Source organism: Trichechus manatus, unplaced genomic scaffold (assembly GCF_000243295.1).
Source record: "Trichechus manatus latirostris isolate Lorelei unplaced genomic scaffold, TriManLat1.0 scaffold00190, whole genome shotgun sequence".
NCBI classification, from domain to species: domain Eukaryota; kingdom Metazoa; phylum Chordata; class Mammalia; order Sirenia; family Trichechidae; genus Trichechus; species Trichechus manatus.
Genome location: NW_004444126.1, coordinates 4,169,757 through 4,187,005, shown reverse-complemented (window position 1 = coordinate 4,187,005; position 17,249 = coordinate 4,169,757). Strand labels below are relative to the sequence as shown.

The following is a 17,249-nucleotide window of genomic DNA, read 5'->3' as shown; positions in this document are numbered from 1 at the left end:
GTCCTATAAGGTTATAATAGAGTTCAGAAATCCCAATTGGAGAACGGAAGGTAACAACAGATGCAACAGCTTCCCTCACACAGCGTGTATATCGTGTCTCCTATATACAAAGTAATTGTGCTGCCAGGTATATAGTGGTACAGTATGTATATAACCTGTAACACATATGTCTTGATAGTTATAATAAATGCCTGTGTTACTGGCTTATGTATGTACTATACTGTACTTTCTAGCGTTATTTTAATGTGAACTTTCCCTACTTACAACTAAAAAGTTTACCATGTAACAGTATATGTTTCCACTCGTAGGCAGCAGCATCCAATCTTGTATATTGCGCATCTCTTGAGTGTTGTAGTGTTATCTCTCTGTTAAATTTTCTTTCAAAAACATTACTGGGAAGTGTATCATGGCTCCCAAACGCAGCAAAACCAGGACTAGTGACAGCAGCAGCAAGAGGTAAAGGAGAAGTATCAATTTGGAAGTGAAACAAAAGGTATCCCGTATACCTTTGCTAAGTATATAATACGGTGTTTGCACAATGTCCAAATCACATAACGTCCTATTTCACAAAACGCATCATGGATGTTAAGCTACACACGAGTGTAATACTAGAGAAATCCAAAACTTTTTTTGCGAATTTGCTTACCTGGAAAGTGAAGACATGACGTCTAACATATAACACTGTTGATCCTGGTTCAGAGACAATTCTATTGCAGTCAGTTGCGCTTTCATGCTATGTGTTGTGATACTGGACGATGGTGTATAAGAAGATTGTTTTGAGATGCCTGAAGGGGTTGATGAGAACTTCGAATAATATGGAAGCAATTGCTCAGTGTAGTTTATTCTGAATACTACACTGAAATGCAATACATGAAAAACGATAACCTTCAAAGTGGTAGAAAAGATTTTTAGGGACTTCTTGAAGTGTAACTTTAATTTAGTATATTAAAGCAGCCTTTTTGTTTTTTCTCTCAGAATTAAGTTTAATTATAGTGGAGCGGGTATTCATTGCTGTAGTTAAGTTATATTGGCATTTTCATTATATTGTGTTTGTTCAAGGATTTAAAGTATTACTTCTGTGGTTTTGTTTGTTTGCTTTTTAGTGCAACCCTACGGTTTTTGGGTGACAAAAAATTACTAATTATGTCACGAATAAATATTTGAAAAGTCAAGTTGACAGGTGTAACTTATATTATTGTTGTTGTTAGGTGCCGTGGAGTCGGTTTCGACTCATAGCGACCTGATAGGACAGAGTAGAACTATCCCATAGAGTTTCCAAGGAGCATAAAAATTTTAATTGTTAAAAACCAAATATTCAGTTATTTTTGTCTAGCATAGTAAAATAACCTCCTTTCCCAATAATTATTTAGAATTTTAAAACCAGTGTCGTCAGGTAAATTCCGACCCATAGCGACCCTATAGGACAGAGTACAACTGCCCTATAGGGCTTCCAGGGAACAGCTGGTGGATTTGAACTGCCAGTCTGCTTTATCATTCTCTCTCTTTCCTTATGATTTTTTTCTGAATCGCCTGAGAGTAGATTGGAGCTGTCACACCTCATTACCATTATATATTTCAGTCTATATTTCTTAAGATCATTCCCTTAGTTAACCACTATAATTTTCAAAATCAGAAAGTTTAACATTGGTATATAATACTCTTGTCTAATCCACAGTCCATATTCACATTCTTCCAACTGTTCCCAAAATATCCGTTTTTGCTGTATTTTTTCCTTGGCCAGGATCCAATCTAGGATCTTACTTAGATTTACTTGCCATATATCTTTAATCTCTAATCTAGAGTAGTTCCTTAGCCTTCTTTGATTTTCTTTATCATTTTTAAGGAGTACGGGCCAATTATTTTGTAACATGTCTTTGTTTTGTTTTGTTTAATGTTTCTTAACATATTCAGGTTATGCATTTTTATCAGGAAGCCCACAGATGAAATGTATAGTTCTCAGTGCATTGTGCTGTTGCTTTGTGCCAGTGCTGGTGACGTTATCTCTGATCACTTACTCCTGGTGGGTGTTACCAGAGCTCTGCACTATGAATTTATGAATTTCACGTTTGTAATTAATATGTAATATGCAGAGAGTGGAAACCCTGGCGGCATAGTGGTTAAGTGCTAAGGCTGCTAACCAAAAGGTCAGCAGTTCGAATCCACCAGCTGCTCCTTGGAAACTCTGTGGGGCAGTTCTACTCTGTCTTGTAGGGTCGCTGTGAGTCAGAATCCACTCAATGGCAACGGGTTTGGTTTTTTTTACGCAGAGTTACTTTTGAGACTATGTAAATATTTTGTTCCTTATCAACTTTCATCAGTAGTTTTAATATCCGTTGATGATTTTCCAATTCCATCATTCCTTATACAGTCGTCACTGGGTATCTGCGGGGGATTGGTTCCAGGACCCCCCCACCCCCATGGATACGATGATCCTCAGACGCTCGAGTCCCTTATATAAAACGGCGTAGTATTTGCATATAACCGATGCACATCCTTCTGTATACTTTAAATCATCTCTAGATTACTTATAATAACTAGCACAATGTAAATGCTGTGTAAATAGTTGTTATGCTGTATTGTTCAGGGCATAATGACAAGAAAGAAAGGTCTGTACGTGTTCAGTACACATGCAACCATTGTAGGCCTAACTACATAGTACCTGCCAGCAACAGTGTTAGCTTTTTTTCCCAAATATTTTCTATTCGCGGTTAGTTGAATGCACTTTATTTATTTACTTACTTACTTACCTATTTATTTATATCAGTATGGGTTCATGGATTCTTAATTCAGCCAATGGGCTATAATTGTTACTATCATTATTTATTTTGATATTCTCATTGTCCTCCCAGTTTTTGCTAGTGGAAGCCCCTGCAAGCTGGTTCCTGTATCATTTGCATGTATCTTGATCGTTCTTTGAGTACTTTTTTACTTTATGGTGCAATAAAATGTTTAAGGCTCATTTTGTATATTTACTGCCCCTGCCCTGGAATCAATCACCCTTTTCTCTAAGCACCCCAGTTCCTTTTAATAGAGAATGGTGTTTAGAAACCAAAATTTGGACACTAGATGTGTTCATTGCTATTGGTGTGTCTGTGCTTCTAAGTCCTCTTAGTAAATAGAAAAAGAGAATGTGTGTGTTTGTGTGTGTGTGTATGTGTGTATACCTAGATCTGTCTGTCTATTAATCAAGCAGATACCCCCAATTCCAGTCTAATACCACAATGTACATTCTGGTCTTCTCTCTTTCCGTATTTTAACTCTTCTACAAGAAGGCTTCCATTATCCTTCCTGCCCTCCTTTTTTCCCCTCCCTCCCTTCTCTTTTCTTCTATACCTTCATCTCTTCTTCTTTCTTTCCTTTCTACCTCTTTCTCCTGAGCCTTCTCTATTTGCTGCAAATATATTAGAGAGTAAGACATATGTGGCCTATCCATATGCAGTTTACATTACAGTGGAGGAGTCAGACAATAAAAAAGTAAACAAACATACACGTTATAATTTTTGGTAATCTTCTGTGCTGTAAACAAAGTGAGGTGTGTGTGTGTTTGTGGGGGAAAGGGATAAATGGATGAAAGGAGAGAGAGAGAATATGAGAATGATAGAAGGTCTCTCTAAGGAGAGATGTATTTGAGTTATGAAGGTCCAGAATATCCAGGGAAAGTGTTCCAGTAGGTGGGAAAGCAGGTGAGAAGCCCTGAACAGGGATTAGCTGGGTGTTAGAGGAACTGGAATGCAGATACCATGGCCTAAGTGAAGCGAATTTAGGGGAGAGCAGTACAAGATGAGGCTGGTGAAGAAAAGCAGGGACTGGATTACAGAGGGCGTGTTTAGCCATGGCGAGGAGTTTCAGTTTGATTCCAGGTGTAGTTAGAAAGCCAGTGGTCCACAGGTGGTATTATTTAATTTTGTCATTTAAATGTTTTTGAAACTTAAATACCAAGTTCAATTTCTTATTTTAGTTTTGTCTTCTAAAAGTAGAAAAAAAAATCCATGAAGCAAAAACTAACAGAATTGGAAGAGGATTAACAAATTCACAATTACATTACAGGGCTAATAGCCCCACAGGCCATAGCCTCATCTACCCAGAGACCAGAATAATTAGATGGTGCCTGGCTACTGCTACTGACCGTTCTGATCAGGGCCAAAATAGATGGACCTTGATAGAACGGGAGAAAAACACAAAACAGAACTCAGTTTTTTAAAAAAGTCCAGACTTACAGTATCAGTTGAAGCTTAAGGACTCCCTGAGAATGTTGTGCTGAGGTACTCTTTAAACCTTGAACCAAAACTATCCCGAGGTCACCTTTTAGTGAAATACCAGGATGGTACACAAAATAAAGAATATTTCCCATGAGAATGGTGCTCCATTAAAAAACCATCTATATGATACCAAAAGGTCAACAATTACTCTAAAGCAAAGATAAGAAGATAAGGGGGCAGGGAAACTAGAGAACTGGAAATGAAACAACCAGAACACAAACAAAGAGAATGTTGACATATTGTAACAAATGTAACTACAGTCACTGAACAATTTGTATAGAAATTGTCAGATGGGAACCTAATTTACTGTGAAAATTTTCACCCAAAACACAGTAAAATATTATTTAAAAAAATTCACAATTACAATAGAGATCAGCACTCCTCTGTTAATAATGGATGGAATAATATAGACAATCACCCATGAGTTGGAATTGACTTGATGGCAACTAATAACAAGGATTTAGAGGACTCAAACAACCCTATCAACCAAGCCAATTAATAGTGGCTTAACTGACTTTTTAAAAAAAAAAAAAAATTGTTTTAAAAATATATATAACACATTTGTCAATCTAACATTTTAAGTTTACTTTTAACTTTATTTTTTTCGGTGAAACTTCAGCTTACAGTAGCAGAATACACATTTTTCCCCCAAGTGCCTGTGGAATGAATGTTCAGCTAGTTAAACCAAATTTTGGGCCAAAATAAAGTCTCAATAAATTTATTTATTTATTTTTAATATTTTATTGTGATTTTGGAGAAAATTTATATAACAAATTTGTTCTCATTTAACATTTCTATATGTAATATTCAGTGACATTGATTACACTTTTCACAATGTGTCAGCATTCTCATTATTTCCATTCTGGTTGTTCTGTTTCCATTAATCTAGCTTCCTTGTCCACCCTTACCTTCTCATCTTTGGTCTGGGTAAATGTTGACAATTAGGTCTCATTTTAGATGATTGTTTAGAGGAGCACAGTACTGACAGGTGATATTATTTATTTTATGAGCTGCTCTGTCTTTTGGCTGATTGGTGACCTCTGGGAGTGATTTGAGTTCCAAGTTTAAAGGGTATCCCAGGGTGATAGTCTCAGGGGTTCCTCTAGTCTCTACTGGTCCAGTAAGTCTGATCTTTTCTAGGAATTTGAGTTTTGTTCTACATTTTTTTCCCCTTTTATCTGGGACCATCTAGTCCCTGGTCAGAATGGTCCATAATGGTAGCCAGGCACCATCTAGTTCTTCTGGTCTCAAGGTAGGTGAGGCCATGATTCATGCAGACTGTTAGTCCTGTAGACTAGTTTCGTCTTTGAATCTTTGATTTCCTTCTTTCTTTTTTGCTGCAGACACGAAACCAATAGTTGTATCTTAAGTCTCGATAAATTTAAAAGCATTTAAATCATACTGAGTATGTTCTCTGACCACAGCAGAGTTAAATAGAAATCAGTATCATAAAAGCACCTAGAAAAATCCCAAAATATTTGGAAATGAAGCTACATATTTTTAAAGGACCCACAAGTCGAAGAAGAAATGACAAAGGAAATTAGTGATTACCTTGAAATTACCTTAAAGTAAAAAATATTAATATGCAAATGGGTAGAGATTTGCATCCTCCACTCTTCCTATATGTCAGCATCTTGAATTTCTTCCTTCCTTCATGTGCTGGCAGCACAGTAGTTTCTCTGCAGGACAAGCGTGGTTCTTGTGCCTGTTGGTAGTGTTACACCCAACCCAGTGAAGCCTGGCCTTGCCTATGTAACTAAAACCCGCTGCCGTCAAGTTGACTCCAACTCATGGTGACCCCATGCTTGTCAGAGTAGAACTGTGCTCCATGGGGTTTTCAAGGCTCTAACCTTTCAGAAGCATATCAACAGGCCTGTCTTCCGAGGTGCCTCTGGATGGGTTTGAATCACCAGCTTTTTGGATAGTAGCTGAAAGCTTAGGCGTTTTGTTACCCAGGGATGCCTACCTATATGTAACTAGATTTAATAATTTTCTCATTTAGTTCAAATGAAAGGACATTGACCACTTTCAAAGGTCATGTTCCTGCAACTACGGAGGGGAATTTATGGGGCAGTAACAGACAAGCTCAAGTTACGTGATTCATATGCTAACATTAATTACAGTCTTGTCAGAGCTGCTTCCTATATCTCAATCCTGCCTGGGGAATTTACCCACCTGCCTCCATTTTAAACTTTTTGTGAGCCTTATTTCCCTTTAGTGACTTCTGTTTCCTTGGCTAGTCCTTTAACTGTTCAGACTTTTTGGGTTTTGTGATCTTCAGGTATCTCTACCATCAGTCTGGAATCAGCTTGTCTTCATTCAACTTCATTCGGTCATCTAGGCCGACTGTGTGCTAGACATTAAGTTAGGCACTAGATTTGCAAGTGGGGTGGGAGGCTTACAAATCAGATAATTAGTTAGAGTTTGGTATGTGGTAAGTACTTTGATAGAGGCATGTTAGAAGAGCTGTATAAAAGCATTCATTTAACCAACATTTATTGACGACCTACTGTGTGCCAGGCACTGTGCAGTAGAGTCTCTCATCAGAGAAGACTGAAGAGTGGAGGTGGCTTTTGAATCTGAGTTTGAAGGTTGTGTTAGCAGTTTCCAAGGTATGTTGTTGTTATTGTGGGGTACCGTCTAGTGGGTTCTGATTCGTAGTGACCCCACGTGACTTCCACATTGCGTTTTCTAGGCTGTGACCTTTAGGGGAGCAGACTGCTACATCTTTCTCCCATAGAAGCCACTGTGTGGGTTTGAATCGCCCACCTTTTGGTTAGCAGCTGAGTGCTTACCCTTTGCGCCACCAGGGCTCCTTAGAGGAGGCAAAAAGGACTGTTTAAAGGTGAAACATGGAGTTGTGAAGGAGCGAGGCGAGATCTGGGAATGAGTCATCTGGTCTGGCACTAGCTATTTGGATTCATGTGGGGATAGTGAGTGAGTGGTGAAAAAAAAAAGGCTAGAACATTCCTGTCTTTTTAGGGATTCAGTCCTGTTTCTTTGGGCATAGTGTTTATTATCTCTGTGGTGACTCTTAACCAACACTTCCCTATTGCCCACATCTTTTATTTCTTCGGTTGTTTTTCTGCTCACTATAGCAACCAATGGCTCTAGGTGGTAGTGACCACTAGTAGCACTGCTTGTAATGCATTTTTAAAAAGGAGGAGGGATTGTGAATAGGGAAGGAGCCCCTGAAGCAAGGAGCCAGGTATGTGGTACTCTTCCAGTTGGCGTTATTTTCTTCTAGGGTGTAATTAGCCTCTTGGAATTCTTTTTTATTTTTAAGGTAAGAGAGGAGGAGGTGAGATATAAAGAAATTACTTTGAAAATACCTTGTAGGGTAAAGTTTGAATTTATTGGCCACCCTGAAATTTTTTATTCTTTTCCTTTAGGTTTCTTGCTGTTTAAAGATTTTTGTTTGAATGAAATTAATGAAGCTGTGCCTCAGGTGAAGTTTTATGAAGAGGTAAGAAGTAACTGTTTTATTAATGTTTTAATTTCAAAAGCATATTTAAATTGCACTTTGAAAAATATTATGATTACTAATGCCATTTTACAAATATTTAGAAATTCACTGGAAGTAATTAGTAGTACAAAATATAGTATGTAGTTTATTAGAGATGCTGATAACATCTATAAAAAGCAGGCAAATTACAAAAGTCATGTTCTTAAAGGCATCAGAGACCTCTAGAAGCAATGAGGAATAGTTGGAATGAAATTCCAGAGATGAGAGAGTCATTTAGCGATGCAGTGAGAATTACCAGTCATTTTATTTTTTGTGGATACTTACTGATTCTGGATGACATGAGGTCAGGCAGAGGACTGCTGCTGGGTGAAAGAGAAATCAGCAAAGCTTTTAGTGGTCACGCTGGGGTGGAATGACAAATTGGAAACAGAGTGGGAGAAAGGGCACTCCAACAGCTGGTTTTCTGAGGTGAGATTTGGGGAAATCTGAGGTCAGAGGGGAGCCAAAGCGATACACCACAAGCTTGTAGAAGACTCATTGGAGCCTCCTACAGTGCTTAGGAAACATAGATCTGCTGAGGACAGGAGACTAAAAACAGAATAGACAAGAGATGAAAGGCATAGAAGGAGTGGTTTACTGACTGGAGTCCTGCAGCTACTTTTCACCTGGGACAGCTACTGATTCCAGGTGGAGTTGGGAGATGATAATCCATGCTTGGCCCCTGGCAGAAGGCTGTTTCTAGGAGTAAGAGCAGATGTGTTTAAAAAAAGAAAGATACTGGAGGATCCCCAAACATCTGGTCAGCATCCTTGTCAAGGTATATGCCAAGTTTCGAAGCTAAGTGGGATGGGAAGTTAACGACCTAAGCTGATTACCTCTTAAGGGCAGAACTGACTGGATCTAGTGCAGAGAAGACAATGATTTCTCATTGAAATCCATGGAGGGCCATACCTTAGAAACAAGGTCAAACCAGAGATAGACTGAGTTGTTAAAAAAAAAAAAAACAACCCAGACTCAGCCCAGCTTAGTCTCTAATTGGATGATGAGTCCCCTTCTCTGATTGCTTAACAGAGTTCAAGCAGAATCCTCTATTTTGTGTAGGTGGGACATAATGTCATAAAGACCACAATGTTCAGCATACAGTAAAAAATTACTAGACATGCTCAGAGGCAGATTATATGACTCAAAGGCAAGAGAAGGAGACTCACAGATGAACCAGATATTGGAATTAGGTGTCAAGTACTTTAAAGTAACTATTAATAATATGTTTAAGAGAATAGATAAAAAGATGGGCAAAATAGATGGAGATATAGAGAATTTCAGCATATTTTATATTTATTATGAAGAATCAGATGGATATTCTAGAACTGAAAAATAGCATATTTGAAATTTAGAACTTAGTAGTTAAGTTCATTAGCAGATTGGACATAATACAAGATAAAGTTAATAAACTGGAAGAAAGGTCAGTAGATAATCTTAAACTGAAACACAGAGAAAAAAACCAGATAAGAGCGTTAGAGGCATGTAGGACGTGCTTAAAAGGTCTAACATATGTAGAATTGGAGAAGAGAGCAAATGAGACAGAAACAGTATTTGAAGAGATAATACTAAGAACTTAAGAGCTTTATAAAATGATGAAATATGTCAGCTTATACATTCAAAAAGCTTAGAAAACTCTAAGAATAAATACCAAGGAAACATATCTGGGGCACACCAGGGTAAGACTATGAAAAACCTGTGACAAAAAGAAAATCTTAAAAGCAACAGGGAATTATGAGGGTGGGGAGTCACATTATTTTTAAAGGAACAACAATATGACTGACTGTGGCAACTTAAAAGAAGTGATTAAAAAAGAAAAGACAGTGAAATGACTATCTTTCCAGTACTGAAAGAAAAAAAAAAAATTGCCAAACTACAATTCTGTTCTTAATAAAAATTTCCTTCCACAGTGAAGGTGAAATAAAGATATTTCCAGACAAGCAAAAACTAAGGGAATTTGTCAATAGTGGGCCTGCATTCAGGAGCCCTAGTGGCCCAATGGTTAAGCACTCAGCTGCTAAATGAAAGGTCGGCGATTCGAACCCATCAGCTGCTCCTCAGGAGAAAGATGCGGTAGTCTGCTTCCATAAAGATTACAGCCTTGGAAATCCTATGGAGCAGTTCTACTCTGTCCTGTAGGGTCACTATTAGTTGGAATCGACTCAACAGCAACAGGTTTTAATGGGCCTATGTTACAAGAAATACTAAAGATAGAGCAGATACTTTAGGTAGAAGGAAAATGATCCCAGATGGAAATGCATGAAGGAATGAAGAACTCCATAAAGGGTAAATATATGTATGAAATATAAATGAATGTTGACTGTGCAAAACAATAATGTAATAGTGTTTTGTAGAGTTTAAAATGCATGTAGAAGTAAAATGCATGGCAATACTATAAAAGGCAGGAAAGTTGTTAATGAAGTTAAAGTGTTTTAAGGTTTTAGGACTATTGGAGAAGTAGAAAAAGCAATAATCTGCATCAGACTGTACTCAGTCAAGGGTGCATAGTGTAATCTCTAAAGTAACCTGTGAAAGAATAGTTAGAAAAAGGGAGCAAAAGACTTAATTTTTTAAAAAAAGGCAAGAAAGGAATTAAATGGGTACATAAAAAAGATGGATCAAATCGAAAACAAATATTAAAATAAACCCATCTACATAAGTAATTACATTTAATGTAAATGTACTAAATAAATACTCCAAGTAAAAGACTAAGTTTGTTAGTATTAAATTAAAAAAAAAAACAAAACCCTACTATATGCCAGCCTTAACCGAAGTAAAGTTGGTGTAGCTATACTAATAAGTGACAGCATACATGATAATGTTACTTTGAGATAAAGAGTGACATTTTATAATGATGAAATGGTCAGCCCTACAGAAAGGTATCACAATCTTAAATCTTTATGGCGCAAATAACATGACTTCAAAATATATATAGCAAAAATGGACAGATCTAAAACAGGACAAATTCACAGTCCTAGTGGGAGATATTAACACATACCTCTCAAGAACTTATAAACGGACAAAAATAATAAGGATATAGAAGATCTTAATAAAGTGATGAATAAACTTGACCTAATTGGCTCTTAGAACACTGCACCGAGCAAAAATAGAATTGATATTCTTAACTTGCACATAGAACATTTATCAAAATTGATCATACACTGTGCCCTAAAGAAAGCGTCTACAAATATCAAGATTGAAATTGTTCAAAGTATATTCTCTGACCATAATGGAATTAAGCTAGAATTTAATAACAGAGTTAATTAAGAAATCCTTAACTTCCTGGAAATGAATGCACTTCTGAGTAATTTACAAGTCAAAGAAGAAATTAAAACAGAAATTAGAAAATATTTTTTATTACAATATATTTAAGAAATGACATATGCTATTATTATTAACATGATGTGTCATTATCCTAAAGCTTTTTAAAATGGGCTAAAGAATAACTTAATTAGGCATGATATTAGTAGTCTTTGTGCAGTTTTGGAAATTGGAGGGATAGTCCTCTCTTTGCTAGTTTATTGATACACATGAAAACTTGATATTTTTCCATATCTTTCTTTGGGAATATTAATACATTTACAGGAAGAATACATTTAACATTATGTAAAACAAAACAAAACAATGATCTACTTCCAAAAAATCAGCCATTGAAAACCCTATGGAGCACAGTTCTACTCTGATACACACGGTGTCACCATGAGTTGGAGTTGACTCAATGGCACCTTTTTTTTTTTTCTTTAAAAAAGCTAAGTCTAAAAGGATTTTACTCAGTATGGAGTATCATTATCATTTCAGTCTGATTCACGATCAAGCATTTGTCTGGATGAGTATCCTGGTTTGTTCTGTCAAAAAAAAAAAAAAAAAAAAAACAGAACTTTCTTGTGTTCTTAAAAGCTTCCACTCTCCAATTTCAGCATGTACTAAGTCGCCTTGTCAAATACAGAGAAATCTCCTTTAGAAGATACTTTTGCTAGATGGAAGCAGATGGGCGATCTACAAAGGATTAACAGCCTCTTGGGGTTATTTTTTAAGCACTTATTGTGAAGATGGTGGAGAATACTGCTGGTGCATTTCCATTTGGACTTTAAGCATTGGTGTTTCTCTTTGTTAGCTTGCTCCCTGGCCCTTCTCCCCTCTGCTCTGGCTTAGCACATGATGGATCTGGCTCAGCAGGTTCTCCCTTTTGGAGCATCCTCCAAAGCTCCTCAGCAGCTGGTTCTTGCTGCGTATTCTCTTATTGAAGATAGCAACCACCGTTGGGGCTTCAGTGATTATTTTAACCCTGATGACTCTCACGTATACATCTGCAATTCTGACCCTCTTCTTCCACCCCAAATCCCACTTGGCATTTCTTTCTTTTTTTTAATTATACTTTTGATGAAGGTTTATAGAACAAACTAGCTTCTCATTCACGGTTAGTACACGTATTGTTTTATGACATTGGTTAACAGCCCCATGACATGTCAACACTCTCCCTGCTCGACCTTGGGTTCCCTATTACCAGCTTTCCTGTCCCCTCCTGCCATCTCGTCCTCGCCTCTGGGCTAGTGTGTCCCTTTAGTCTCATTTTGTTTTACGGGCCTGTGTAATCTTTGGCTGAAAGGTGAACCTCAGGAGTGACTTCGTTACTGAGCTAAAGGGTGTCTGGGCCCATACTCTTGGGATTTCTCCAGTCTCTGTCAAGCCAGTAAGTCTTATCTTTTTTTGTGAGTTAGAATATTGTTCTGCATTTTTCTCCTGCTCTCTCTGGGACCCTCTATTATGATCCCTGTCAGAGCAGCCCACTGGACATTTCTTAGTGAGTCACCAACTTTTACCCCAAACTCAATACATGTAGAACTAACAGCAACCTCTTTTTACTGTTGACTGGCTCTCCCTTATAACTTCATTACTTGTATTAATGGATTCAGAATTCTCTAAGATATTCTTTAGATATTGAGGTTACCTGTAATTTTTCTCTGGCACCTTGTTTTGTGAGTCTAGTGGATTCTTCTTTAATTTTTGGTTATTGTTTTATGACTCTAATCCATATAACATGATTAACATGATTGAAACATACATTTTGTACATTATATTTTCAATTTCCTGGGTACCCCAACTTTTAACAGTTACTCACTTCCTGTGGGTTAAAGTCCTCCTTCCTTATCCTGGCATTCAGATATCTCTATATTAGTTATTACTTACCATTCCCTCCTCACCTTTCACTACTTTCTTATCTCCTTTCACTACCTTCTTACATGGAACTTCCACTTTAGCCAAACGTGGCTGTCCAGCATTCTCCCAACCCACCAAGCCCATACTTCTCGTTACTTTACTTTTGTCCTTTTCCCAGCCTAGAATGCTGCTTGCCGTTCTCAGCTAGTTGAAAGCCTAGCTTCTTTTAAAGCCTCACTCATTTTCTACGTCCTCTAAGTCTGCCCGTACAACTACCCTAGTCTTCCATGATTGCTTACGTCTCTGGTTCCTTCACTGTTTATTGTCTGCAGTGCTCATGTAACACTTAGCATATGCTTGTTGCATATGTGGGTGTAAATGATATTTTCCTCTAGACCATTGTTTGGCTCATAGACAGAGGCCTCGCAAGGATCTAGGTGCAGCTGTGCCTCTCACTTGCTGTGGGATATGGAGCAAGTCATTCGGCAAACGCTGAAGCATCTATGTCAGACCCTGAGCTTACACATGTGAACAAAGCCACTGTCCTGTTCTTGAGAAACTTAATATCAGAGCTTCAGTTACCTCATCTGTAAAATGAAGTTAGTAATCATCTCCTGCTTACTTCACAGGCTAATTGTCAGGCTGAAAAATTGCTTTCTAAACTATGATGTACTGTTCAGATGAGGCTGCGTAACATAGTGGTTTGTTGTTAGCTGCCATTGAGTCGACCCCGACTCATGGCGACCTCATGTATAACAGAACACAGTGTTGCCCGGTCGTGTGCCATCTTCATGATTGCTGTTGTGTCTGAGTCCATTGTTGTGGCTACTGTGTCATTCCATCTCATTGAGGGTTTCACTTGTTTTTACCGACCCTCTGCTTTACCAACCACAATGTCCTTTTTCAGCCATTAGTCCTGATGATGTGTCCAAAGTAAGCTCACCATCCTCACTTCTAAGGAACATTCTGGTTGTATTTCTTTGAAGACTGATGATTATTCTGGCAGTCGATGGTATATTCAGTATTCTTTGCCAACACCACAGTTCGAATGCATCAATTCTTTGTCTTCATTTTTCACTGTCCAACTTTTACATGCGTTTATGAGGTGACTGAAAAGACCATGACTTGGTGGAATAGTGAAGAGTTCTATAAAAGGGTGGCAGCAGTAGCGTGAGAACCTGTCTAACTTCAGTGGGTATAATACAAATTAAGATCAGCCCAAGGCTAATTGCTGTGAGGTGGAGGTCAGACATACGTCTGCTCTCCTTCCTTTTTACCAATTCTGACACCAACCATCCCTCTCTGTGTCTCTGCCGGGTTCGATAATTCGTTGCAGTGGCCACACAGAACTCGCAGACCACACTTACAGTTAAGTGGTTTATTAAGGAAGTAAGAGGGTACAACTCAGGATCAGGAAGCATGTAGGCAAAGTCTGGAAGGCTCCCCTGAAGTGGAGAGCACACCCTTCCCCTCCCCAGTACAGGACAGCTCTCTCAGCTCCTCTCAGCCGTGCAAGCAAGCAGGCCCTTCTGTCAGCCATGTACACCTCCTCTCAGCCCCCTCAGGACGGGCCTCATCTTGGTCCCCCGAGGACAGGCATCTCTCACTTCGGCCTCTCCCCTGCTGACTGCCGCAGCTCCCAGCCAGTGTAGCCATTTTGTTCAGTTCTCTTAGCTGCATTCCTAGCAGCAGGTTTCCGCTGTCAGCACTGACTGTGCCGCAGGGCTCCCTCCGGGCCTGTCACCGCCAGCTCTGCCACAGGGCCCCTTCTGGGCTTCTTGCTGTCTTCAGTGTTACAGCCCTTGACTGATGTTACAGCTGTTTTAGGAGGTTCCTTGCCTCCTCTCTCAGCTTCTTCTCTCTTGTCGCCTTTTTTCTGTCCTGCTGCTGCTTTCTTCTTTCTGTCTGCCAACCTCTGTGGGGTTGGCTGCCTATATAAGCAAACTCCTGGTCACTTTTAGGGCATGGCCCTCCCATCAAGGCTACAGACTAACTGATCTCTTCTAGATAGGCTACAGATACTTCATTTGCATAGTTGCTTCATTTGCGTAAGTATATTGACTAATCCCTGCAAGGTGCATAAAATAGAACAATCATAGGGCAGACTAGCCCAGTGCCAGACAAAAAGTATCAAACCGTAAGTTGTTTGTAGCTTACCCAGGAAACGTCAATCAACCTGGACAAAAGTAACAAATCCTCTGGGGTAGAAAACTCTAAGGCAAAGGTAACTCCTCAGGGCTTAAGCGAAAAATTTCTCAAGCTGTTTTTCCAAACAATTTAGGCAAACTAAAAAAAAAAAAAAAAAAGATTGCCCTCCAGTCGATTCTGACTCATAATGACCTTATTAGGACAGAGTAGAACTGCCCACAGGGTTTCCAAGGCTATAAATCTTATGGAAGCAGATGGCTACATCTTTCTCCTGCGAAATGGCTACATCTTTCTCCTGCGAAATGGCTGGTGGGTTTGAATCGCCAACCTTTTGATTAGCAGCTGAATGCTTTAAAGAACCAAGGCAAAGCCTACGTAAAGGAGCTCATTTCACCACGAGTTCCAAAGTGCTTTGGTTTGGATCAGACTCCCCTTGTCCAGCAGTTTAGCTTCTCTTTACTTGACTTTCCTCAGCTGAGAATGAGATAATGACACTGCCCGTCTCACAAGGCTGTTGTACCGTATTTTTATGCAAATAACCCGTGTTATACGTTTTTTGCCAACTGCACTCTCCCTCCTCAGTGTATTTTTGTAAGCACACTATGATAATTTTTTTTACAGCAACATGTAAAAAAATTAGCATAGCACGCTTACAAAAATACCTTGTGGGGGGAGGGTGCAGTTGGCAAAAAAAAGTATAATACACATTATTTGCATAAAAATACAGTATATACAGTGCATTCAGAGTAGTGCCTGGCATGTAGTTATTGCCTAGTATATGCTGAATTGTTCCAAATAGATTTTGAGACAGCTAAAAAAATACAAATAGTATAGGTAGGTTTAACAATAAATGATGGAATAAAGAAAATAAATATAAGATCATTCAGTAATTATTTATTAAACACCGATGTTGGAGCCCTGGTGCTGCAGTGGTTAAGAGCTATGGCTGCTCATCAAAAGGTCGGCAGTTTGAATCTACCAGCCGATCCTTGGAAACCCTACGGGGCAGTTCTACTCTGTCCTGTAGGGTTGCTATAAGTCGGAATCAACTCGACGGCAACAGGTTTTTTTTTTTAAATTTAGTGTAAGGAGCCCTGGTACTACAACAGTTAAGTGCTGGGCTGCTAACCAAAAAGGTTGGCAGTTGGAACCCACCCAGTGGCTCTGTGGGAGAAGAACCTAGTGATCTGCTCCTGTAAAGATTACAGCCAAGAAAACTCCATGGGGCAGTTCTACTCTGTCACATGGGATCGCTATGAGTTGACAATGACCCAATGGTACCTAACAACAATGACAACAGAAATGTTGTTTGAGGCATTGTTCAGGTAAACAAGATAGAGAAGGTCCTTGCTCTCTTCAAACTTATATTCTGGTTGAGAGAAACAGACAGTAAACAGAGAATAAATAAACGGGAAATGTATCAGGAAGTAATAACTGCTATGCAGTGACTCAAAACAGTGATACGATGTGGCCAGTTGAGATTGATGGGTCAAAGCCTGACTCTCTGAGGGGGTGGCATTTAAGCTGAGACTTGACTGACAAGAAGGCTAGTCTTTGGAAGATGGGAGCAGGGTGGGAGGAAAGCATCTAGAACAGAGTCCCTAACATGGTGGGAAAGACATTGGTGCATTTGAAGAACTGAAAGAAGATAGTTGTAGTGGATAAGGGGTATGTATAGGGTGAGATAAGATTAGATTAAAGAGAGGCAGGTTTTGGATGTTACTGTAAAGCCCATGGCAAGTTTAAAACAAAGGAGTGTTAGATGCGGTGGCCTATAAATAAACATCAGTTAGATCAGGATGCTTGATGTGATACATCTTCTACATCTTTACTGATTTTATGTTTAGTTGTTCTATCAGTTGCTAAGAGAAGGGTGCTGAAATCTCCAATTATTATAGAATTGTTGATTTCTTCTTTTTATTCTATCAGTTTTTTTCCTGTGTATTTTGAAGAGCTCTGTTATTAGGCACATACACCTTTATGACTTTCATGTTTTTCCATATGAAATGTCCCTCTGAGTCTCTGGTAATATTCTTTGTCTTGCAACTGACTTCACTGGATATTAATATAGACACTTCAGCCTTCTTATGCTTACTGTTTTAATTAATATATCTTTTCCCATCCATCTACTTTCAACCCATGTTTTTATGTGTAAAGTGTGTTTCTTTTAGACAGATATA

The 17,249-nt window shown here is 38.7% G+C and overlaps 1 protein-coding gene across 4 annotated transcripts in view; it reads left to right on the top strand.

Moving 5' to 3' along the window:
• Positions 1-17,249, top strand: part of GRK3 (G protein-coupled receptor kinase 3) — a 150,517-nt gene that overhangs the window by 56,099 nt on the left and 77,169 nt on the right. For all 4 annotated transcript variants that reach the window (XM_004387627.2, XM_023741796.1, XM_023741795.1 and 1 more), the window contains one exon: positions 7,652-7,725. In XM_004387627.2, the coding sequence (XP_004387684.1) occupies positions 7,652-7,725 (74 nt within the window). The remainder of the gene's footprint in view (positions 1-7,651; positions 7,726-17,249) is intronic.